The 26223-nt window shown below is 34.6% G+C and overlaps 1 protein-coding gene across 1 annotated transcript; it reads right to left on the reverse strand.

Moving 5' to 3' along the window:
• On the reverse strand, window positions 1–25505 carry LOC128998084 (ras-related protein Rab-11A-like). Its single transcript, XM_054424074.1, has 6 exons — window positions 25226–25505; window positions 13944–14065; window positions 12698–12771; window positions 9724–9998; window positions 2497–2640; window positions 1–1076 (listed from the first exon to the last, which is right to left on the reverse strand). The coding sequence occupies exons 1-5, from the start codon at window positions 25263–25265 to the stop codon at window positions 2504–2506; spliced, it is 648 nt and encodes a 215-aa protein (XP_054280049.1). The 5' UTR covers window positions 25266–25505; the 3' UTR covers window positions 1–1076; window positions 2497–2503.
• Window positions 25506–26223: the final 718 nt, after the last annotated feature.

Consider the following 26223-nt stretch of genomic DNA (forward strand, 5'->3'; position numbering starts at 1 on the left):
TATTAAACAAAAGCTCAGTTTAATTTTATTTATTATTATTTATATTTTACAATAATAACATCTTAGTCCTATTATAATTAACATATTTATTTAGTGTAATGTAAAATATTGATTTATGGCATGTTTGAATCAACGTTGAGGCAGGTGAATTCTACACATTGAGATAACCGAAACACACTTTGTAAGCTCTAGAGTGAGAATCAATTTCTGGGGCTTACGGGAATGTAACAAAACCACAGGCGACGGAAAGAACCTGCCGGAATAACAGTGAGTCTCGTGGAAAAACAATTGTCTCGGTCCCAATAAACACAAAAATATATTAACACGTTCCATTAAAGCCTAAGTTTAAGATAATAAACATGTATAAATAGATAAATAATCACTCGATAAGAAAAGAAGTGGGGGCGTCGTTAGCAGAACCATAGTACCGTAGTTTTCTTTAAATACAAAATTAACTTCTATACATACATTATGTAGAGATGCGACAAGCGATTTGATTCTAGGTCAACTGTTAAATAATCGGATGTCACAAAAGCATCATAAAAAGGTATTTCGACAGATTTAACATCCGATAAAATGTTATTGCTGCTAAGTGACGAAGATAATAGAAAACTCAATTTATTGTACCACAGGTAGTCCACTAAGTTAACTTAAACTAAAAAAAATGATTCTACAAACAAATAAATACTTCACAGATTATCATGCAACAATATTATGTAACGTAAATATTATGAAATCACATGCTTTATTATGTAACTGAAACTTATTAAGTAACAAATATTATGTACGATATAACATTTCAATAACATTGTCACTAATATTTTTCTATTATAAACTTATTTGTGACATCAAAACAACAAACATTTTTGAATTAGCGGCACTCGTCGTGAAATCATAGAGCACTGAAGAACAGAAAACACCAGGAATTAGTTAGATATTAATCAAACGACGGATGATGCTTTTGCTGTTAAACTTATATAGTTCCTTAGTCGCACATATGTGTACATATATAAGAGTCCCCAGGCCAGTAGGCTGTTGAGACTTAGGCCACATCAGAGGCGAAGCTAGTAGCCCCCCTGAAACAGAACAACACTGTCATTGTCAACCAAACAAACAAATCAACTAAAACATGCAGTGGCTGTAGCAATAACTAGTCTTAATATTTCAATAGGCTAATTGTGATTAATGGTGTATCAACACCAAATCTCAAAACCATCAAAATTTAACTTTCAGTTTTGGGATTTGATTAGTCACAAGCATTCTGTTTTTGGTTTTCTCTTCAGTAATGGCTTTGTGGATACTACTAGGTTATTAATTTAGTAACCCTATCTGCTCTCAAAATATTGTGCCACATCCATCAATATCCTTACAAGTAAATAAATAAAACTTTATGCTGACTCAACAGAATAGGTGGAAGACACAACAGTTATATTAATGAGTATTATGCAATTGTTTTTTTTATTTTATGAAAATAAATGTAGACAAAAAACATGATGAAAACAGCAAAGATACAACAAGAGTTGACATTAATGCTTGCATATAGAAGAATTTGTTGTAATAATCAGTTTGAAATACTTTTTTATTAGCAACATCACGTCTCACCACATATTTGCCTATTGGCAACGATGTGTGTAGAATGGAGCCAGACGATCTTTGTTTATTTATTTATTTGAAACAAATTGAACACACATTTTTACATATCATTATACACCATGCTGCAAAGCCTCAAATGTTGATTTTCACTAAAACGAACCCTACTCTCCTTATATTTGTACTTCGCTTGACCAACAACTCAGTTGTAAAAATAGTTAACTAACATACTCTCTTACCGCAACTTAAAAAAATGATTTTTTTATGAGGTGTTCCTTAAGGTCGAGCTCGAAGTTAACTTATATAACTTAATATTGACGGTTTCACTTCTTGCTTAGTTACAACTTAACCTAACTTAATCTACTAATGACGACTAACAGCTAGCTGGATTAGCTGTTTACTAATGACGACTAACACGAGCCAAAGGCGAGTCTCTCTAGCCTGTTATCACAATCATCATGAAGTCCCAAAAAATCTGCAGCCAAGCTACTATGCTACTTTTAAAACTCTTAACAATAAAACAAAAACTCAATTTGATTACAAAAATTGAAATTCTTTAGTTGTTCATTGTTCATGAAAACCATAATAATTTAAAAAGCTGAATAACACTTTTTTGTGCATTTATCCCAGATGAAATAACTCTAAATTTACCAACTAAATAACATTTCATATACCTATGTTTAACTTTTTTATGGCCAAGATCAGTAAAAAGGTAAGCATAATTGATGAATCTTTTTCATAATTACAAAGATACATCGATCAAGTTTGCCAATTAATGGTTGGTGGCACCCCTGAATGTACTACAGCAAATTCATGCCAACTTTTTGACTAGGATGTTAGTTGATTCCGCAGTATTACACTCCTACTTACCCAACCTTGTCTGTACAATGATTATTTAACATTTACCTTAGGCTCACTGACAACACTGTTTACGGACACTGTCAGTGTTGACAGTAGGTTTGACTTCAATAGGTTCCACATTCGTGGGTTTGATTATTTCTCCCTCTGGTGGATCTCTGATCTGCTTTTGCGATACAATTCGGTATATTTCTGAAAAAATAATCAACATAATTAAAAAAACTAATTGGTTTTACGTTACTTGTCATCAGTTCCACGTTAAAACTTTCATAAAAATGTTACATGTTTCGGTGAGCTGCCATTTTTAAACACATAGTCCAGGAATAAACATTAAGGGGCGGTTTGGGAGCTTGGTATTAGCGCTAGTCCGCGACTAAATCCGGATATTTCCGGTATTTTAGGCTGCCGCCTCGAAAACGTGTTTGTGAGCTCGGGATCAGAAAGGCGCGCGCCTAACTTGTGCAGGGATAATCTCGCGCCTAAATATTGTTGGTTTGGGAGTCAAGTAGACTTAGGCGCCAGCCTAAGAGATAGTCTCGGTGGGTTTGGGAGACCAATTCCGGGACTAAGAGATATGTTTTCGTCATAAAAATCAGTGAGTTTAGTCCCCAACTTTAGTCCTGCCAGGGGGCAGGTCTAAGTCGACATCATGCCGGTATTAGCTCATTAGCACGTTAATTGTTTACATATTAACTAAAAGAATGTTATATTGGAATTCGTTATTAAATTCCGAAAATTTTCATTACTCTCAAAGTATATTTGATAAAATTTTTTTAGTTTTCTGTTGTTCAAAATAAAACGAAAATCTTGCAGAAAGCTAAATTTAACGAAAGATTATTTGGTTTTTGTTTTTACTGTTAACTGCAATACAAATATGGACCCTAAATAGAATTTCTTTCAACTGAGAGTTTGGCTATAAGCACCCGTACCTTAATTATAAATATTTTATAAGTAAGGAAATAATTAGCAACCACATGCATACCCCCCACTCACCCCCTACGAAAGAGTGAAGAGATAGTAAACAAAACATAAAAAACTGCAAATAGCTCACAGTCATAATCGTTATCTTTTAATTGCGTTGTGATAGAGCTCAGTTCAGTGTCATTGACCAAGTGCTAGTTACATCAAAATGGAGTACTAGTGGAATCATTTTAGTGTTGAACCCCAACAAAATTGCAACACGAGCAATTTTTTTTTTAATGATAGCTAAGAGTGCCCTTAAGCCCTCAAAAATCGCCAAGAATCGTACCTTGGCAACATGCCCTAAAATTCAAAATGGCCGTCAAGATGGCTGCCAAAATATATATTTTGGCATATATCTCGAGAACGGTTAGTTTTATCAAAAACATTATTTTAGCAAATATGTAGCTCTTTTAATTCCAATCAGTTTTTATATATGCATTTTGTCTGTCAGACGTATGGTATGGCCTTAATTTGAAGAGCCGTACTTCATTAAAATCTGCCCTTTTCACAAAAATTCAAAATTTTCATTTTTTGATGACTTAATGTTAGAAAATACAAATTGTACGTGAAAACATTTTAATTAAAAGTTGTTTGCCGTGTAGTTTCCTACTTATTTTCAGTTTTACTTGGGATTTTATGATCATGAAATTTTTTTTTCATGATTTAAATAATCTCCCATTTTAAGGGATAAGTAAGAAGCCAGAATATGGATATGTAATAAAAAAATATATGTTATTTAAAATATATGTTATCCCTGTCCATCTAGCCGCGCTGCAACTTAGGCGCGACTTCCTGGGACTAAAGTTAGGCGCGTCCAACACTAGGCGCGTCCAACACTAGGCGCGTACTAGCTGGGCTCGAGCTCCCAAACCGCCCCTAAATGAGCTCGTATAGATATGTTGTCGGTTTACACAAATACTTGTAGTTTTATAGGCCTATCTCGGTCGCAACATTGCCGGTACACGAGCGGAAACAGACTGCTCTTTGGCAGCTCGCCGAAACATGTAACACTTTGAGAAAAGTTACAATTTGGAACTGATGCCAACTAATATGAAACCAAAATTAGTCTATAATACAGTTCCGGGGCTACAACAATGAATTTAATAATTAATTAAAGAATGTAAAGATATTACAAAGTATGCTAATCCACATGGCAATCACATAGTCCATTTGTTACCACATTATAAACAAATCTTAAGATTAGTATTAAAAATTTGCCAATCAAATTTCTGTTCAGGAATGTTAAGCAATACAAGTGACAAGCTTATACGCAACATTAAAATACTTGGAAAAATCTTGGCAGATAAACAACGACAGCAACAAAAGAGGGTGGCCCAAGGGATACGGATACTTTTGAATAACGCAGTACTCGGCGACTGGTGGAGGGGGTAACTCATGTTGAAGGTCCATTCCTCACCCCATGTAGTCGCCAACATGCCCCTGTGGAAGATTCGTCATCGTGTGTTTGCATGCTATACTTTTGAGTCAATCGTTGAAACCCAACAATGTTTTAGACATTACTTTCGTATTGATCGTCATGGTAAATATCCAAGTTGGATTGCTATTTTAAGGTGGGTAATTCATTTAGAACTAAAGGATAAGTTATAAAACAAAACCACCGGGACTAGAATAGAATAGAATAGAAATCTTTATTTGCCATTGACATTATACATGTATAGCAACAGTCAAGAAAATGACTAGTCAAAGGTCATAAAACATATAAGCCTACAAAAACATAAGCTTACAAGCTAAAATACAATTTTACAGTAAGTACGCCACAAAACGTCCGTATAGAATGAGAGTTTAAGCGATCCAGCGCAGCCCTTCCCATTTCGCACGGCGTCACACAGTGGATCTTGGACTGAGTAAGAGAACAGTGAATCACTTCTTACACAAAGATTTAGGATTACACTAATAAAATTGGTGCAGAGGTTAAATGATGCTGATTATTCATGTCGCCTTACATTTGATGAGAAAATGTTAATCATGCTTGAAGAGAACGAGGAAGTGACAATTTGTATAAGTGCTGAGTGATGAAGATCATTCCCATTTAAATGGTACTGTTTATAAACAGAACTTTCATTATTGAATTGGGCTTTGGAAAATCCTAACGTCCTAGACTGTTGCACATTTCAAAAGTCACAGTTTGGTGTGCTATAGGAAGATGTTGGATTTATAGGCCATTTTTCTTTGGAGGAATCGGAACTACTGTGACTGTTCATTCTGCACGATACTTGAACATGATATGAGACTTTTTTATTCCAGAACTTAAACTAAAGGCAGAAAATATACATAAAAACAGTTTCAACAAGATGAGGCTCACACAGCCAATGCCTCTATGGCAGCAGTTAGAGTGTTAATTCCTGGGTGTGTAATCTCACGTGGCCAAGTTCACCGGACTTGTCAAATTGTGACTTTTTCCAACACCTGAAGACACATGTTTACAAAGAAAGACCACATATTTTGGAAAAATTGAAGGCCGCAATCAGGAACCTAATTTAACTTATCAATCAACAGTTACTGAACAAAGTGGAAACTTAAACCCGTATCAAAGGCACTTTCTGCTGCAACAGGCGAATCAGATGGCTCAGATTATGGCACTTATTGAATGTATGCAGCCACAATCCTTAGATAAACTTTTAGATTAAGGTAAAAGGCACAATCTCAAGCCCAAATGTTTTCACAGGCTCATACCTTTTCCAAAGAAGAATATACAATATGATGCCGCATTCAACAACAACAACCTTCAACTGCTCTGAATAAGCCTGATAATGTTCTGAAAGCACAACCTTCTCTGGCTCAAATGTTATCAATTTATTTATCAATGTGATCAAATGTTATGTAATGTCTTTAAAGGGCCACATCTTGGTGTCCAGTTGGTGATTCTTGTTTGTTCATCAAGTTTCCTGTTGTTTTTGCTGTTGAAAAATTAATTTATAGTTGTTGTTTTGTAGCCTACATATATAATTTGACGTATCTTGCCTTACTTTTGTTTGCCTACCAGTATTGCACTTGTTGTTTCTTTTTTTGTTTTGTTTTTGCACTTCATATTTTACCTGTTGTTAATTATGCGCTATATTATTTGCTGGTTAACTAATGTCTTTTGCATGTTATGCCTGCTTTTCATATTCATTCTGTTTAAATTGCACATATTTTAGTAGGCATATACCTTATTATGCTATGTTTATGCATGTCATACTTGAAGTCATTTAGCCTATTTTAATGTATTTTTGATTTAATTCTGATTATGTATTTTGCATGTTATGCCTAGTTTTCATATTCATTCTTGTTATTGCACATATTTTAGTACCTACTTATGCTATGTTTATGCATGTCATACTTAAAGTGATTTAATGTATTTTGAATGTAAAAATGGTGTTGCCGTTGGAAGAATAAATAAATGTTACAACAAGAGCTGCTGCAGCACCAAGTGTTACAAGGGAGGCTGCAGGGTGGGAAATCTAAAGAAGAACTACTGATGACTACTGGCTGGATAAGTGCTGTTTATTTATCAATAAATAAGTTTATTTATATTGAACTTAAAATCTAGAATAATATCATATTCAAGTAAAGTATTAGTAATGAAACGTTCCTATCACAAAGCGGACTGAAATCACAACCATTAGCAATGACCCAATTAGAGGCCTATAATACCTGGAGAAGCCAACATGAAGAAGAATCAGTCTTGAATGAGATACAGGTATGAACACATGAGAGATTTTTGTCTGATATTTGATGTATTATACTATTAATAAATTCTCATAGTTAGTTATTCGTATTTCACCATTCTTACAAGTTATGACATAACGATTGTCATTTCATTAAATTAATTCCCTACTTCAAAATTAGATTCAAATTCAGATTTAAAATAAGTTTGAATGTGTGGGGTTCAGCCCCACAACTTCAGTTACCGTAACTCAAATGTCTCGCCCAGAAGGCACTCTCGAACCCAGGAACTTGCTCACGCATGCGCAGCGAGCACATCGGGTGAGTAAAGTCAAACTTGTGTGGTCTTGCTACAGTCTCCGAAGGAACAAGATGGCCAACGAGTAGAGCAAGGGATATGGGGGCAAGGCCCCATGTGAGGTACGGTGGTAGATGTTTAATCAGTCTAAATTTTCATATAAATTAATTATTCTTTGCAGGTTCAACAATTAATAATGTTTGAAGTTATTTCCAATGTCACCCTTTGTTATCAATAAGTTAAATTAATAGTTCACGTTGTGTCCAGTCATTTGATTTGTAATTGTAACATATTCATTGGAAGAGAATAGTATTTCTGTAGTAAAAATGCTTCAATTAACATTTAATCATCAAAGCCTCCTCTGATTAAATTTAAGGGTTCAGTCAAGACTTCCAACATCAACGATTATGTAGAACTGCCAGTCAATCAACAAATCACCCCTACATGGCCCACCGCCACAAATGTCAATCAGCAAGCTGTGGAAGCTCATCATCTAATAGAGGAAGATCAAAGGATATAGCTATGGAAACTTTCCGTTAAATATAGAGGAGGAGGAACATTCAGAATAACTATCATTTTAAAAGACCAGGTTCTTTGTTTTCTGGGAGAAAGAAAAGCGAAGAGGGTGAAGAAAACTATTATGCAGGCACTGGTGTTCAGAAGACAAATAAGATATGGAAGCCAAAAGTGCCCAAGTCTCCACTAGTTCCTCCAAGATTTACTGCTGCAGAAGTGCCAAAGGCTGCCCAGTCAGTTTTTGCATCAGTCGGTGCCTGGACGGAGAAAAAAGTTCACTCTTCCAAAAAGAGGAAGAAGATGAGGAAGAGCTGTTTATGGAGAGTAATTGAAAGTTTAAGGAGCCATGGCAAAGACAACAGACGTTGAACAGAATAGATGAGCATTCTTGAACTACAAGACACCAGCCGACAATGTACCCTGAGAAAGAGTGGGTAAGCATGGTGATTCATATGAAAACTCTGCTTTAACGAATACGAACGAGAATCATAGCAATCAGATGGCGACCCCTACACAAAACCTGCTTCTAATGACTAGGTGAGGCCGGATGAGCCCCACCCAGCCTATGACGAGTGGTGTGGCGGAACGAGCCTCAGCCTGCGGCTGGGACGACAGGACGGGGCCCTCAACCCCAGGCTACAGTGGCAGATGGAGTTGACCCTTTACTTGGTGTGTCGAACCCAAATGCCTCGTTGGATGTCAAGTGCTGAACATGCAGACGAGTTTGGGGGTGGAGATTAGTGTTCATGAAATCCACCACGTCTTACATGCGGTGGAAGGGGCAGTGACAGGTCCGTCAGGATTGATCCGGACCACAGCGACCTCTGTGTGTTAAGCCAGATGCTCGAGATCGCTGACGCTGTAAACCTCAGGAAAGGCAACGGCACGGTTTAGTGTGAGAGTATAATCTAGACCCGAAACCTGGAAGGCCAACCCAGATCTCTGTACTGAGGCCTATTCAGAAACTTAGCGCTGTATAGCACGTGGTACTTGAACCTGGCATATTAAGCTGGTGTTTTATGTTACAGTTTGGAAAAGAATGTCACGTGTATTATCATTATTCTTGTAAGTTGTATAACAATTTTATTTAATTAATTCCCTACTTCAAATAATATTGTAAAAATATACCAAACATTGAATGTCAATCAGCAAGCTGTAGGAAGCTCATCATCTAATGTAGGAAGATCAAAGGAGATAGGTATGGATATACCCTTTTAAATGGAGGCGAGGTGGAACATTTATTTATGATTTTACAGGACCAGGTTCTTGGTTTGGATGAAGAAAACTATTATGCAGGCACTGGTGTTCAGAGGACAAAGAAGATGTGGAAGTCAAAAGTGCCCAAGTCTCCACCAGGATTTACTGCTGCAGAGGTGTCAAAGGCTGCCCCACCAGTGCCTGGACGAAGAAAAAAATTTCACTCTTCCAAAAAGAGGAAGAAGAGCTGTTGACGGAGAGTGATCAAGAAAAGTTTAAGGAGCCATGACTAAGACAATAAACACCAAACAAAACAGATGAGTATTCTTGAACTACAAAACACCAGCCAACCAATGTACCCTGAGAAAGAGTGGGTAAACATGGTGATTCATATGAAGACTCTGCTTCTAATGACTAACAACAAGAATCAAAGCAATTAGATGGCAAACTTTATGCAAAACCTCCACAGTTTTAAGGAAGAGCTCCAATAGCAACAGAACATCTTGCATCAAATTTCAAATCTCTTTCTCTTGGAACTTTACCAATAGTTATGGAAAATGTCAGTGATAACAAAGACTACTACCATTGATTCTACCAATCAAGATGATGACATAACTGAAGGATGAGCGAGATACCTGTGAGGATATTGTGAAAGGCAGTCTCTACATTGGTGGAATCCAGGGCAGATGTCTCTATGAAGCTGAGACCGTTACGCTCGGCAAACGACCTTGCCTCGTCTGTAGGTACTGCACGAAGGTGGCGCAGATCCGACTTGTTGCCAACCAACATTATTACGATGTTCTGGTCAGCGTGGTCACGCAGTTCCCTCAACCAGCGTTCAACATTCTCGTACGTCAAGTGCTTTGCAATGTCATACACTAGCAGGGCACCCACCGCCCCTCGGTAGTACCTGAAAAGTCAAGTATATTATTACCATAGAACTCTTTACTCTATGTTCTCTTTATTTGACCAAAAATGATTATCATGTGTGTACACTGGCACATCACGATAAACATAACAAGGAATTCAAATAGGATATCAACATTCAATATCGTAATAAAGTACTCAAATGTTAGTAACATTAAAATTTAAGAATTATCTTAATCATTTGTTACCAACAATATTTTTTCACAATCATGAGCGATTTTTGAAAGCAAATCTTAAAAGCTTAAACTTTTGAAATTCTGAACCTAAATAAGTTAGTTCCTGTTCAAGCATAATTATCTTCTGCAGAATGTTCTTTTTTTTTCAAACATAACCCAGTACACAGAAGGAAAGAACACAGGGATACCAACACGTCCACTTGTTTTGCCGTTAAAAAGTGTCTCACCGTACTTTTTTTGGGTTGGATGAAAAAAAACTGTAGGTCTATAGGTTGCATATTCATTAATAACTAATGCGGATAAAAGTGACCACGGCAATATAATTTCTAGCTTTAACAACCTTTTGCAATATTAAAAATCTCTTCCTGTATCTGCTGCTTGTTCTAGTCTTTTTTATATAGTAGTAATGTGAGATGAATTGCCTACTTTAGAAACATAACAAATGAGTTACTAACATATTCAGTTACTTCAATAAGAAGAAATATTAAATACCTACCGTAATGTCTCGTTTTAAACTATCTACATTTTAGTGTAAAAACAACTCATATAATTATTCCAACACAAATAATAGTTTCAAAGAACTTGCGAAACAATGAAATTATTTTTGTACAGTTTCAATTATTTTCTTTAGTTTAAAAACAATAAAAAATCTTAACAATCCAAATAGTTTCAAATTATATTCATACAGTTTGGATAAGTGAATAGGTGTAGAACGGAAGTAAATCAAACTTTTATTTGACTAGAACGGCCACCACAATTGACAAATGATCAGTTTCAGAGTATTTATTGACTCCTATTGACCCGATGTTAAGGTTGCTGTAGGTCACTAGAAACTTGAATCTACTAGGGTTATACAGACAAAATCAACGTTTCAGTTATACTGTAGTTGTTTCTTAAACTATTGTGGATTAAAATTGATTTTTAAAACTTAAGAGGTCAATTTAAAGGTTGGGTAACCAAAATTATATCTGGCTTAATGAAATTTGTATCACAAACTAAAATACCCCTGCCGCAGCAAACCTGCCGACATTGATTTTAAATTTAATCTATTAAGTACCATTAGGTCTAACGAGTACCTAGGTTTGCTGCTACGAGGACACTAATAAAGTTATTTTTTAGTAAAATATTAATAGCTTAGTACAAAATAAATATATTTGCCAAGTTTGATCAAAATATATCAATAAACAAGCAAACTACAACATTTTACAATATTCTCCATAAGAATAATATGGGAATTTTAAATTTACAATATTTTGAATTTTCTCCATTAAGTTACCAATAACCGCACAAGAACACTTTGATATACTAAATTATTTGTTTTTTAAGCTCTTTTAAAAGGTCTAGAGAGAAATTGGGAAATTTTGTGTTTTGAGAGTAAAAAATGAGAAAAAGCAATATTTACCCCATAAAACCCCGTTCCCATTGTCCGATCATACTGGTTCGCGAACTCATTCAAGTTTGTCCCGCCTTACAGCTTTAAACCAAATTTCATCAAAATCGGACAGAAATTACTCAAGTTATTGCGTTCACGGGCATATATATATACATACATAGCCTATATACAAATTTGAACGAATGGTGTTTTTGGCCTCTCCACATCAAAATGAAAAAGTAAATCGGTCCCGGGCCTAGGTCTTACTGTGCCACCTACGGTTTTAACTACTTCCCTATAGGGAAATTCGCTAAAACACACCACAAACAATAATTATGATAGGTACATAAATTGGGTACACTTATGACTTCATAAAATGACTATAATCAAATAAAATTCTGCATATAAATTTAAAAAAATTTGATCTATTTAAACCTCCTTCATAATAAAATTTTAAAAAAATAGGCCTAGAGAACCCTTTGATATTATATAGTTGTTGCGCTACATTTTTGAAGCTAATATCCATATTTACATAAGTATATTAACAGATTTCTAATAATAATACAAAAGCAGAAGTCAAGGCTTTAAATGCAAACTCTAAACAATTCATTGAATTGTTCTATTCAAAAAATAATATTAACCTATGACTCACAATTGGTTTCCCGGCATACCTATTTATCTCTTTATCAATAGTGATATGGTGATAAGAAACTATGATTAATCACATAGTTGGCAAGTAAACCGTGCATGTTATACTTGTTATGATATGCTCGAAACGCACATATTAGAACTACGAAAATTTTAAGTCAATGGTTAAGCTAAATACAGTAATTTAATTGTAACAAAATCAATTTCGACACAAAGGGAGTTCAGTGGTGACCTTAGCACTATTCAACAAAATGCAGAATGGTCTTAAGATTTTTAAGAATAAACTAACAAACTCAAAAAATCTGTAATACCAGCAGTACTCGAAAAATTACAAACCACTGCCCATTAATAGTTTATTTATTAGGAAATTGTTACTGAAAGTGACTGAAATTTGAGTAAGAAATCAATACCAAAATTTGTTAATAAACAATTAATTTTATATATTAACAATTAAAATTAAAACTAAGTGAAATATGGTTGACTTACGCAGAAGTGATTGCTCTGTATCGTTCTTGACCTGCAGTATCCCAAATCTGCGCTTTTATTGTCTTTCCATCGACCTGAACAATAGAGTTGCAGTTTTAACTATTTATTAATATCTTAGATCCACTGACAATATTGCAGTTGTGAGGGGTTTTTACGATGAATTTTGAAATTATTGACTGATAATTAAAAAAAAATATTATAAAAATTTGCTAACAAAAACAAGTTCAGAGCCAGGTACAGAATGTGGGAGGGGAGGTTGAGGGAAAATCTCCTATTTGAATGATTGAAGAAGATTGATGTGATTCGAGCATTATCATGCAAAAATAAAATCTTTGGATGTGAACCTTTGTTTGGCCATTTTTAATCTGAATGCACCATTTCTCAACAGAGCTTTAATTTATAACGTTGTTTCCGTACACCTCACATGGTAAACAGCATTAACGTCTTCGTGTGGTGATCATCCCACAATTGTGGAAAAATCATTTAACATCTCCGGGGTCGTGTTGATTTTATCGTTGTCTTCCCCGATCGCAAAAAAATTCTGATTATCTCTTGCAGCAGTGTAGACATCATCATTGACTCCCATGTAAACTTCATCATCGTCTTGCGCGATGGCGGTAAAATTCTTTACGATTTTTCAGCCGTGTAGACATCATTGACCCGCGACCATGGCAAAATCATGAACATCTACCGCGGTCGTGTAGAGATTATCATCGACTTCCGCGGTCACAAAACTGTCACCGTAGTCTTGCACGATCTTGCAAAATCTTGAACATTTTATTAGATTAAAATACATGGTCCAAAAATTCCCGACAGTGACAACAAAATAAAGACTAACATAAATTCTTACACAAATTTGTAGGTCAGTTTGTGAAGAAGGAAGATTGGACAAAAATGTACAATTGGGAAAAAAGAGAATTATATAACTAGATCCAGATGTAAATATTAAATGTAGAAGGATTAAATGGGCTGGGTGGGCTTGTTTTGAGAATTGGGGAAGAAAATAATTTGAAGCAATATTAATTAGAAACTCTGAAGCAAAAAGACCAAGACAAAGGCCACAACAAAAATAGTGGAAACAAGTGAAGAGAGATATAGAGCTGATAGAATCAACGGAGGAAGATGCAGAAGATCAAGGGAGATGGACAGGCTTTGTTGGTGTGGCCAAATATGGCTCTAGGAGTTAGTACTGGTAGGTAAAATGCTTGTCTTTATTATTAGATACCTATATTGCTGTTTTACCTACCTGTATACTTCTAGTGGCGAACTCCACTCCAATAGTGGACTTGGATTCCAAATTGAATTCATTCCGTGTAAACCTGGACAGCAAATTACTCTTGCCTACGCCTGAGTCTCCGATTAACACCACTGAAATCAGAAATCAGCATCAGCCAATCAACTTGTGTTGAGGTGATAAATATTTAGCTAAGAGTTTAAAGAAACATCAAAGATAAAATGGTCAGTGAAATATAAAAAATTGGCAGTGAATATTTTTTAAATCATAATCAAGAAAATGTTGCTTGTTAAGCTATTTATATACTGAGCTGTTATTATACTGACAACTAATTTAGCTGACATTTCATATGTATTTGTAATTGTATTCTTCAGTGTATTTATTGTATTTAAACTATTTATTGTATTTTGTACCTATGTGATTCGATTAGAGTTGATGAATTGACAAAAAAACAGCTACTACTATAAATAATTGATGCAACTTTTTTTGTTGAGCCTTGTTTTTTATTAGCCTGGAGAATTGATTAAAAATGCTGAAATTGAGAATGGTAAATAACTAATTTAACGATGATTTTAGAGTGGAGATATGTTTATTCCGGTTCAATAGTGAATTGTCGGTTCAATACAACCATAAGTTGTTATACTAAAAAATAATTAGTAAAAAACCCATACAAACAACAATCGTAAAAGAGAATCTTAGGAAAGGAGGTAAAACAAACATACGCTATAATGAAACTACAAAAAAGCACCAAACTCCAACTTCTCTTAAAAAAATTTTTATACATAACAAAACATGTTTATTGTTTATGTCAAGTGTGATCTGCGCTAATGTTGTTTAACAGCAGTAATCAAAACCTCTTGAGGCCAATAATTGTTGACAAATACCATTGTCATTGAATTTCAGACACAACATATAAGCACAATGATCAGCAATTTTAAATCTAAATATCACTGTGGATACCATGCTTACTTTGGAGCTAATATTGGTCAAATTAGAAATATTAAAAAACAAATTCAATAGTGACAGATGGTTTAAAAAAGATCATATATTAAAAGATAATGTGGGAAGGTAGTTCTATATTTTACCCTATGATATCCTCTATAATCATTAACATGTTTTAGTATCATCAAAATGTTATAGTATCATGTTTCTTCGTCAAAAAATTTCCATCCTTGTTATTAGAGAGATCTAGTAGGTTTTTAAAGTGAATAAAAAAAGTAATTTAACTATATTAAATACACAAACTATTAAAAACAAATTATTTTTTCCACTTATATTTAATGGTAAAAGTTACAACACTTCCAAATAAGCCTAAAACTTAATGAAGAATATTTTTCATCAGTTAATTAAAATTGATTTATAAAAGCTATTTAAATAACATTTTTCCATATAAAAAACTATTCACGACGTCAAAGTATGAACTAAAGCAATAGAATGAGTGTAGCTGTGCTGCTGTGCTCCACAATGAGGTCAATAGGTTGGGAATGGTGTTATGCTTTGTATGCAGATTCAATGCTCCATGGTTTTAGGTGTAGAGTACTGGGGAATTTGCCTCTATGTGCCTCAGTATACACTTTTTATCTAATCCCGGAAGCAGTTGAGTTTTTATTAGTAGGCCTAACAATTGTATTACCTTGAATAAATTATATGTAAACTACTTTCAAATCAACCATTTTTCTGTCTTTTCTTTTGTTATGAGTGAGTAGTACATTATAGTTATACATTGAATGTCTTGTGTCAACTTATTAGAACTTTTGTTTGCATTATGAATAGAAATTTATTAACTAACTCTTACAGGATAATCTCACCAGCCGATTCAAATATTTTAAATTACAAGACTGGAAGCTAGCTTTTTGTATAGCAGAGCTAAATCACAATTATGGATCTCAGAACTGGACGTTTTAATCAATTTACAGGCCAATAGAAACGGGTGATTCTATGTAGACAATATCTACCTGAATTCTGGAATTTTTCTAAGTAAAATTACAGAAATTACGCCATTATGAATGGTAGTGTAAACACTTTAAAATAATACTAATCAATAGGCCTACATCATAAAGAAAAATGTTTGTCAGTTGGTAACATTTTTTACACGATTCCACAGTACATAATTGTACATATCACTAGTACTGTATTAAAGATAAGAAGGATAGAAGACAAAAGAGATAGAATTTTGACTGAAATGAAAATATTGTTTTTGCATATTTCCATTTACTTAAACACATTACTGTTAATACATTGTAAACAATAACAAAATAGTCTACATCAATCAAGCTCATGTTCTATATAAACAAATTGACAAGACTTGGGTGTAGTCACTGAACATATTTTCTACACGCCTTTTATTCTTTGTCTTTTAAATGTCTCTTGTGAATATGACACTATACAAGAAGAATATAAACACAGTTTCATTAGGAATCAAAACAACAAAGTAAATAAACCAACAATAACCATTATTTTACAAACATATTTGTTTGCTACCGGTATATTATTACAATTCATTTTAATAGATCAATTATCAATTAATTGAAATGGGGACGCCACCTAGGTGCGTATTTTAACCAAAATATGAGTGTAGAATGGAGTGTGATGATCTGTGGAGCTAGGTTACTGACTAAGATCAGCTGTTAATACCACAGAAAAAATGTGGTTCGGATTCCACTATTAACTGTAGGTCCCTTAGTGGCCATTAGCTGTAAGGGCTATTAATTAACAGCTGTGTCTAAGGAATATGTCGACCTTAGTCACTAACAAGACTACAAGATTGCGCCACTCATTCTTCACTCATATTTGGGTTAAAATACGCACATAGCTGCGTCCTCATCTTAAAATAATTGATTGATTGCGATTGATTGTTTCATCAGTCAGAATCATATATTTTATGTCCAATGATTGGGAAGAGCCGGGCACTGTTTCGAACTATCAAAAAGCTACTGTCTTTTCTCAGGATCGAACCGGCGACCATTTGATTGTTAGGCGAGCATTTAAACCACTCAGCTAACCAGCCAGTCATACAGGTAGATAACATCCAATAGTACAGATTGCAGATTAAGATAACTAAAAAACAACTAATTACCAATATATCTTGCAATGACAAATATTTTGTCATAGTGTTAGTTATTTGAGTGTTATTAGCAAATTAAATTTCATGATCCCCTGGAATATTTACTTCCTTGATGTTACACATTTTGGGGGACGAAATAGTAGATTTCAGAGTGGTTAGAATCATCAAAAAGCTCACAATATGGTTTTTGAATGTTATGTTGAACTTTTTGACCTCAAGAACTTATGACAATCTCTTAATTTATTACTAATTTTAACAAAAAGAGTAGGAAGTCATTGATAAAATCATTAAGATGCTTGGAATACAATTCAACAATCGGAGTCAAAATATTTCAATTGGCCTACTTCTATAAATGATATTGTACTAATGTTTTTTGTTTAGATAACTACTTTGCAGGGTATGGTATGCCTAACCTCAATCTGTCAAGGTTATATTGTTGAAGTTCTAAAATAAACATATGACATTCCTAACTCATGACCATACTAAAAAATAATCATACAGCAAAGATACTATAACTACTAACTTCCAACAGGCACTGTATTTTTTTCTATATGAAGGTAAATTAGTTAAAGAAGCTTTGGCAACAGCAAAAACATTTTCCCTTGAGGATAATTAAACAGTGAAAAAATAAAGCATTGAAAATTATTTTATGGATCATCAAATGTTGTTTAACTGTTTAAAATGTCAAAACTATATAGAGATAGAAGGCTTACAATTTTGTCTGTTTATCTGAGGCAAAAAATGAGGAAGAGTGGTGGAAATTTCAGTCTATGAGCTCATATCTTCTTACGTCACTCATGTCAATCATTGTCATATGAGATAGGACTCGTAGACTATTATGGTAAAAGACAAACTCAATACTACAATTCAGAAAGTTGAGTTTTTATTGTCTTGTTTGTAGGAACAACTACTTCCAGAGCTGGAAGTTTCCAATTAGGAATACATGTTTTAAAACTCAATTACATTTAGCCTAATACATAAAAGAATTCTGTGGTACATTATAACCGGTTCTTCATATGATTGATTGTGTCATTAAAGAATAAAGATTTTTGACAACACATATTTACGAATAACGACTAAACATAGGCCTATATTTTTTTTAAACACTGGCTCTGTGGACAGGCCTGCTTCAGCCTTGGCCTAAGAAATGGTTTTAAAAGTACTAGTTCAGCGGGTAGTAGATTTTTGTCTTTTAAACAATTTCCTTTTAAAATCCATGACTAAAGGATTAAATCGTAATATTTTAATTTGAATTAGTGTTACACTTGTAAGCGAATAGATTCAATAAACTCTTAAAGAATGGACCCAGACATACACTCGACCCTAAAAAAATGTATCTAAACTAAAGCTGTGTCTACTTGTGATCATAAACATTTTTTTATTCGCCAGCAAAGAATTGTGTTCCATTGGTGTTGACTGTTAAAGCCGCAACAAATATTCTTAGAGTGATAGTGGGACTAGCGCAACCACAGAAAAATAAGGTACAATGGAAACTTGTTCATGGGACGACTATGTGCTTTAAGCTCTAGTATGTTGTGCCAGGAAATTCTTCTGACGAGCAAGGAAGAGCCCGACCAGAGAGCACTGTGTGGAAATTCCTATCGCCCAGGGTCTTCCTTCACCGTGAGTGTTGTAGTGCATGAGGGTGAGGGGGGTGGTGTGGGACTATGCCCTAGACACCAGCAACTAGTGGTTTTTTTTTTGTTTTTGTCCTAAGGACGCTAGGCACGAGCCTGGGATTGTTTTTCACATTACTTTAGGCTAGACCTAGGGGTTGCGGCATTATCACTTAGATAAAATCCATTGGTAACTTGGCGGGGATTAAACCCGGGACCTCAGGGACCGAAGTCCCGCGCTCTAACCACTACGCCAGCTCGCTCCCCGGACACCAGCAACTAGTGGTGGACACCACTTAAGTGCACTATAGAATTTTTCCTCTGTACCTTACTTCTCTGTGGCTAACAAAGTATTTTTTCCCTAAATGTTTGCTCTGTGAGCCGTCCTGACAAGAGTTTATTCTTTTGACAGTAGCCCTTTATTGGCGCCAGTAATAAATATCATTTCTAACCCTTTTAATTATACTTATGTGCTGCTAACGTTTTTTATAAATGCCTTGAACGCACAGACAACAGCAGAATATTAATACACCCTGTCCTTAAACTACCATCAGTAAGCAACTCTTTGATGGGTTAAGCAGAAAACAGTTAGTAAAACATTTTTGTTTCTGGCCCCTGGACTATTTTGTGAGACTGAGACAATACCGGTAATAGGTTTTACATGCATCAGTCAAATATCCGACAAAAAGGATTTTTCAGTAGCTTAGATGTTTCGTTGCATAGACAACATTTTCAAAAAATGGTTAGGGCCTATTAAACTAAAGGTTTGGCCTATACCTTTTATATGCGTGGTGTTCAATGGGTTTGAAACAAAAAGACATACAATTAAAATTTTTAAAAACTAGCCCTCAAAATTTTTGTTTATGCATTTAACTGTCACAAATATTCATATAAAATCAAAAGAATTTGAATGAATGAGACAAAAATTATAAAAAAACCAATAATCTATTGTTGCACTGTTGAACAACAGCCAGGAGTTTGGCTCAGATAAACACTGGAAAGTGAATGTTAAATGGAAACAGTTTTTACTAGCAAATCATCATAGGCCTACTCTGTCATCTGATGATTAAAATTTTAATGATCGTGATAGATCGACAAGTCAGCAAAACATAGATGAGTCACATGTGGTGTGATGATTTCACAGGATTTGTAATGGTTAACTAAATGGCCTAATTAATATTTTCCATAGGATGACTACCATTTCTTATAGGTATAGCTTGATCCATATGGTTTCATATAGGCATATTTAAGTCTTAAAAGAGATAAAAATCTACAATCTTAACATATGAACTCTGTTTATAAAATCAGAGAAAACAAAACATATTAGGAAAGGGTAATGTTATATACAAGGCCTTTGACCGTGTTAATCATGGAATACTTCTTGAAAAATTAAGTAGACATGGAATAAAAAATATAGCATTACAATGGTTTGCTTCTTATCTGAATAACTGTAAACAAAGGATAATAATAAACAAATTTCAAAATAATTACATGTCAGATTGGGAGGATGTTCCATTTGGAGTGCCTCAAGGATCAATTCTTGGACCATGTCTATTCATTTTATTTGTAAACGACCTAGGAAGTGTATCAAAAATGCCAATATTTCAGTATGCAGATGATACAGCAATCATTTGCAAAGAGCAAAAAGGTGTCGACATTATTCACACAATCACCAGAGAGCTCCATTCTCTTGAGGACTGGTTTGCTGTCAACGGCCTCTCCATGAATGTATCCAAAACACAGCTGATACAATTCTCTGCCTCCAATATAAAAGATGAGATCACCCTAAATTCAAATTCAAATTTGATAGTTTCTCAAGATTCAGTTGATTATTTAGGAATAAAAATAGACTCACATTTAAATTGGCAAACTCACATTAAAAATTTATCAAAAAGACTTAATTCAGCTGTATTTGTATTACAAGTAATTAGAGATACAACAAATTTTGACACCCAAATTGCAGTATATCATGCTTATTTTGCTTCAATTATGAATTACGGACTTATTTTATGGGGTGAAAGCAAAAAAGTGTTTATTCTACAAAAAAGGGGCGATTAGACATATAGCCAAGGTTCCTCCAGATACACATTGCCAAGAATATTTCAGTCGGTTCAAAATTCTCACTTTATACAGCTCTTATATTTATTATATTTCTATGATGGTCAAGAGTAACTTGGATACACTTATGGAGAGACAGCCCTCTCACAAACATGATACAAGATACAAAAAAATAATAAAACCAATGCAACATAGACTAAAATTATTTCATTTATCCCCACAATATATGGGACCCAAAATTTATAATAAGCTGCCTTCAACAATAAAAGAAATTGATTGCATATTGAAATTTAAAAAAACACTTAAGATATGGCTTCTGGAGAAGGCATTTTTTCACTGGAAGATTTCCTAACAAATGTATAATTATTTTTAATATTATGATTGTTGTTTTGTTGTAATCGATTTTAGTTTGATGACAAATCACCTGTCAATCATTGATGTAATGTGATGATAATAAATAAATAAAAAAAAAATAAATATCATACATTAAAAATCTTTCGCAGTACAGTACATAACAGTAGTAATTTTTTCTTGTGAGATGAGTTTTAATTGGTCTATGATGCTTTGGTTGAATTGATTAAAATTCTGATTTCGCATATTGCAAATTTACACACTTAACTTTGCAAATGGGCTAATCAATTTCCGATAAAAGAAAAAGGACATGGTATTTTTTGTTTCCAGCAGCATGAATGGTAATTAAAGAGAAAAATTATTCAGCTAGGGTAAAAGTCAAGCAAAATGTTATTTTTTCCCAGTTATCAAACCAACGAGTAAAGAACTACTGGATTGCGCTCTCAGTAGCACTGCGGGCACTGTTTTTGGTCTAGCTCCCCCCACCATCTACTGGCAGTAGCGACGCCAGCCCATACACTCACCATTATTAAATCCACCTTTCTCAGTTGCTGCTCTGTTGAAATATAGATATGAAATATTGCTAATGCATGTCAAACTCTTTTTACTATTCTAAACTTTATGTCTGTTTCTTTTCTTACAGAAAATAACAAATTTGAACTCTTTAAACCCCGACTACAATTGTCCAGTTTTTACCGTAGATGTTTGACGTAAATGCGATAGGCCTATTTTTTCGTTTGCTTTTTTCTGACCAATTTTTTTAAATAGGCCTACATTGTCATTACACATTGAAAGAAAAAAGTATCGAGTTTACATCAAACATAGGTCTGCAGCAAACACTTAGCAAAATTATTCTATTCAGAAATGTTTATGTAGACCTACTAAATTTTTGTTTAATAAAATAGGTTTTAATTTACAATTGTACTTTCTATTTCTCCTTTATAATTAAGTTACAGTAAACCTTCAATAGTTCGACGCTCGATAGTTCGACACTCCTTGTAGTTCGATACGGACTGAGGCTACCCGTATAAACATTAGCGATCGATATTTTGTTTTGATACGTACACCGGTCAATGACCGGGACCCGTTCTTTCCAGTTATCAGAGTGAAAAACAATTGAAGATCACAAAATATTTTGCCAAGTGATATTCAATGGCTTACTATTGTGATGTAAGTTGACTTGAATATCTATTAATTTGTCATTTATTGTTGACTTGAGACTTACAAACAGTGAAATTGTTAAGCTTTTTAGTACCTATTTAATAAATTTAGGTAATTTCTATATAAAACTAGTATTTTTACTTTCCTGTATATTAAACTCCATTTATTCCCTATAGTTCGACATTTTGATAGTTCGACACGCTCACATAAGTAAACTTGGAGTCAATATAACAGCCACTTTTATGTAGGTACATCCTAACAAGTATCCGGAGTGGTGCAAAATCGTCATGGTTATACAGTAGGTACCTCTTTTCAGGTTAGGAGACTGCTCTAAAAGTTCCAACTTTAGACAGATAGGCCTATTAGTTGTTGAGTGTTCACCGGTTTTGAAAAACACTGTTAAGACCAATCAACTAGGTAATTACATCTCGCTCTCAGCTTTGCCACTGGGGTTGCCTCATTATAGAATAGACTAAACGTCTGGTTTCCGAAATAATGTAGGCCTAAATACCGACTTAACACGGCTCTCACTAGCAGACCGAGAAACACCGGCCTCTTAAGCCTACAAATGCAAATGAATCAGGTATTAACACGTTCGCTATTGCAATAGTACGAAATTTTCTATTCGCATGGACCAGCGACGCACATATGCGACGGCCGGTTTCCACTCATAGACTGTCGTCGCATGTCACATATTTGCGTCGGAATTCTAATTTTATTAAAATGCTTAGGCCTATATCTTTGTAACGGTCTATTTGAAGGCACTAAATTCCCTGCAGTGGTCTACAGAGATGTTTGACGCACAACTGCCTCGCTTGGTCTGTGGATATGATGATTGGTGACGTCATAATGATAGTTGAAAAAACTGGTCTTTACTTTTCTGCATCACTGTATGTACCTATGTATGCTGCATTATCCTATGTAGCTTTTATATTTGTTCAGTTATAAACTGTTCTTAAATAATATGTTTTGTTTACTTACTTTCACCTCAAAACACAACCAAAAATGGACTGTCGCATATATGCGACGTTTTGTCTATTTCAAGAAAACTATGATCATTTTCACTATTGTCTTCGCTGTAGACCGGGCGTCGCAAATATGCAACATTACAAAAGGTTATACAAAATACAAAAAAAAACAAGAAAAATTATTTACAAACACGATTGTAGCGTATTACAATGTAAATGATCGCTGTTTTACAGGTTTTCGCCCGTGGTCTGTGTGTAGGCCTACTGTTAACCAAGTGACAGCCGGTCTATGCGCAAGATTCAAATGTATACCTCGGTCTGTGGCAATGACCGCGGCATCGCATATATGCGACGCTCAGTATCGAACGTGTTAAATTATCCATGTCACTTTCCCTAGACATGATAAGACAATAATTTAGCGAACAAAGATAGCTGGAGTTCATTAGCAATATTTGCATTCAACATGGAGTTCATTGGCAATATTTGCATTCAACATTACAGTACCGGTAGTTTAAATTTAGAAAAAAGAAAGCTGATTTATTTTTTGGCATGAACTGCTGGAGTGTAGGTCTACTAAATCAAGGCAGTAGGCCTACCTTTAGATATGATATTTTTAATTGAAGGCAATGTGAGCATGTCGGTAAGAGTAACCTAAGTACGGTATGTAAATTAAATCTTTCATTGAAGATACCTATGCCTGTAAGTCTGTACTATGTAGCCTATTTTGGGGGGGGAGGGGGGTCATCCGTCAATCACTAACTTATCACACGTAGGTCTAAATTCGTACTTACTCTTACAAGCACAATATTCCAACTTAAGAGTTGGTTTAAAAATTGGCTATTCTGAAATAATGACCTAAGAAGTATGCACTTAAGTAGGCCTATCTAATGGTAACTAGAATCCTACCATAAGTTAGGCCTAGTTTTGATGCCTTTTTAGACCAGTCAAAACTAAATCAACAACAACAAAACAAGATTGTCAGCTGATTCTCCTAGGTTAGCCTATTTCATATTGGTTGGGCTAATCAAAGATTCTTTATTGTAGCTTAGGGTTTAGTCTTACCCTACTTATTTTACACCACAATAAGTACCGGTAGTGGTGTATTTTAATGGAATTGTGAATCCTCACAGTGGTGAGCTAATATGGTCCTGCTTAAGGAAAACCTGGGCGATTTTGAGACTCGAGGTGAAAGGCACGAATGTGGAACAAGGAGGGCCCATGACCAGATATGCCCCGCTGCCACTTAAGCCACACCGTAAGAGATACCCTCGATCGGCAATTAAGATCTACAACTCCCTGCCTAACAGCGTAAAGAACCTTGATTGTACAGCGTTCAAGACTAACTTAAGGTTCAAGGAACTTGCTCAAAATAGGCCCCTGTACAATCTTGACAAGATGTCCTCTTGATTCTTTAATGCCAGGCTGAATTAACTGTGGACACGCATACCACAGCCTAGCTTTAAGTTATAAACATTTAAATTTTGCATTACCACTTAGTAACTTAAGTTTTGTTAATTGTATATATTAGCTATAATGACACAATCTACCTATCCGAAAAACTTCGGTCAAAGATCTAGACTACAAGTATTACAAAGGCAGGTCCATGTTAAATAATTAGGCCTAAGTTTATTCATAGGCTACGTAAACAGTATGGGAACATTAGTTCTGAAACTAATTATTTGATTAGGGTGTAAGCTTCAATATAGGCCTATTGTAACAGTTATGAGTCATTCTGTTCTATCTCAGATGACATTTTAAATGTCTTGATTAGAACCAGCTAGGCCTAATTGAACAATTGCTCACATTCCGGATTATCAAGTAATTAGCATATTCAATGAAGCATGTAGCTATGGGTATGAAAAACAGCTAAAATAAATTAAATATATCAAGAAGATCTGTGACAATAAGCTTCTCTAAATTGGCTTAATCATGTCAAAACACTGAGGTTTTCCAACCATTTATTTACAGTTGCATCATTGGACTGAGCCAAATAACAACTTTATGGGGTTGACATTCGGGTAATCCTTAGTTGTAGTATGCTACTAGGACAATGAATTTAAGGATTAAACTACATACCTTTGAACAAATAATCATATTCGTCATCACGGGTACTCATTGTAGCTGAAAGGAGACAAGGGTTTCAAGATCTGCAAACCCAACTTATAGTCGGAACTAGGAGAGTTAATGGTTTTTGAGATGATACACCTTGAAGTACATATAACACAATTCCCGTTATATAATTCACTGTTACACTATAAATCTAATTATAAATATAAATTATGCCAACGTTGATGATAAATCATGAAACTAAATAAGATGGCCGACACTTCTTCCTCCACCCCTTGTGGTCAGGTCAGGTCAGATGGACGGATTGATGCGCATGACCTTCAATGTCAATCGTCCTAAACAGCTGTTAGCTTTTTCTCACGTCATGAAGACTCTGGAATATTTTTAAACCAATAGCTTGTAAGAAAACAGTATATTGTATAAGCAAATGGGATATATTTCAATTATACTGCCCGATCTTATGTATAGATTTGTATAATATACCTGTAAAGTACATGTACCTCAAGTTAACTCAACTATGGCCTGCAAGAGCCCATATTTTAGTAGTGTCAAGATCTACAACTCGCTACCAAAGAACATAATTCAAGAACAAAATATCAATAAATTTAAGAAGATGTTAAAGGAATATTTATGTGAAGCGGCCAATTTTAAAGTAGAAGATCTGTTCAATTAGGCCTATTATTGTGTTTTCTACCCATTTTGACGACCACGTCGCAGGAGCGATGCTAGTGGGACATCATCAAGTATCAAGTAAGTAATCAGCAGCTTTTATTAATTATTAAAGATATTATTTTTATTACTTATTCCGCAAGGATGATAGTTATGAATGAGTAAAAGAAACAGATGATATTAGAAAATACTTTTGAGTGCCTCTTTTTGTGTGGACACACAAAAATACTGTTTGTGGTTTTCTCAACCTCTTTTGTCATTCTTAAGTTCATTTTAGATAGTGTGTCATGTTAGGTAACGCTTTTTTTTAATAGAGGGCCAGGCTTCAAGTAACCATG

This window comes from Macrosteles quadrilineatus, unplaced genomic scaffold, assembly GCF_028750875.1.
Source record: "Macrosteles quadrilineatus isolate MER2022 unplaced genomic scaffold, UCM_ALF_1.0 Scaffold_7__1_contigs__length_78375512, whole genome shotgun sequence".
NCBI lineage: Eukaryota > Metazoa > Arthropoda > Insecta > Hemiptera > Cicadellidae > Macrosteles > Macrosteles quadrilineatus.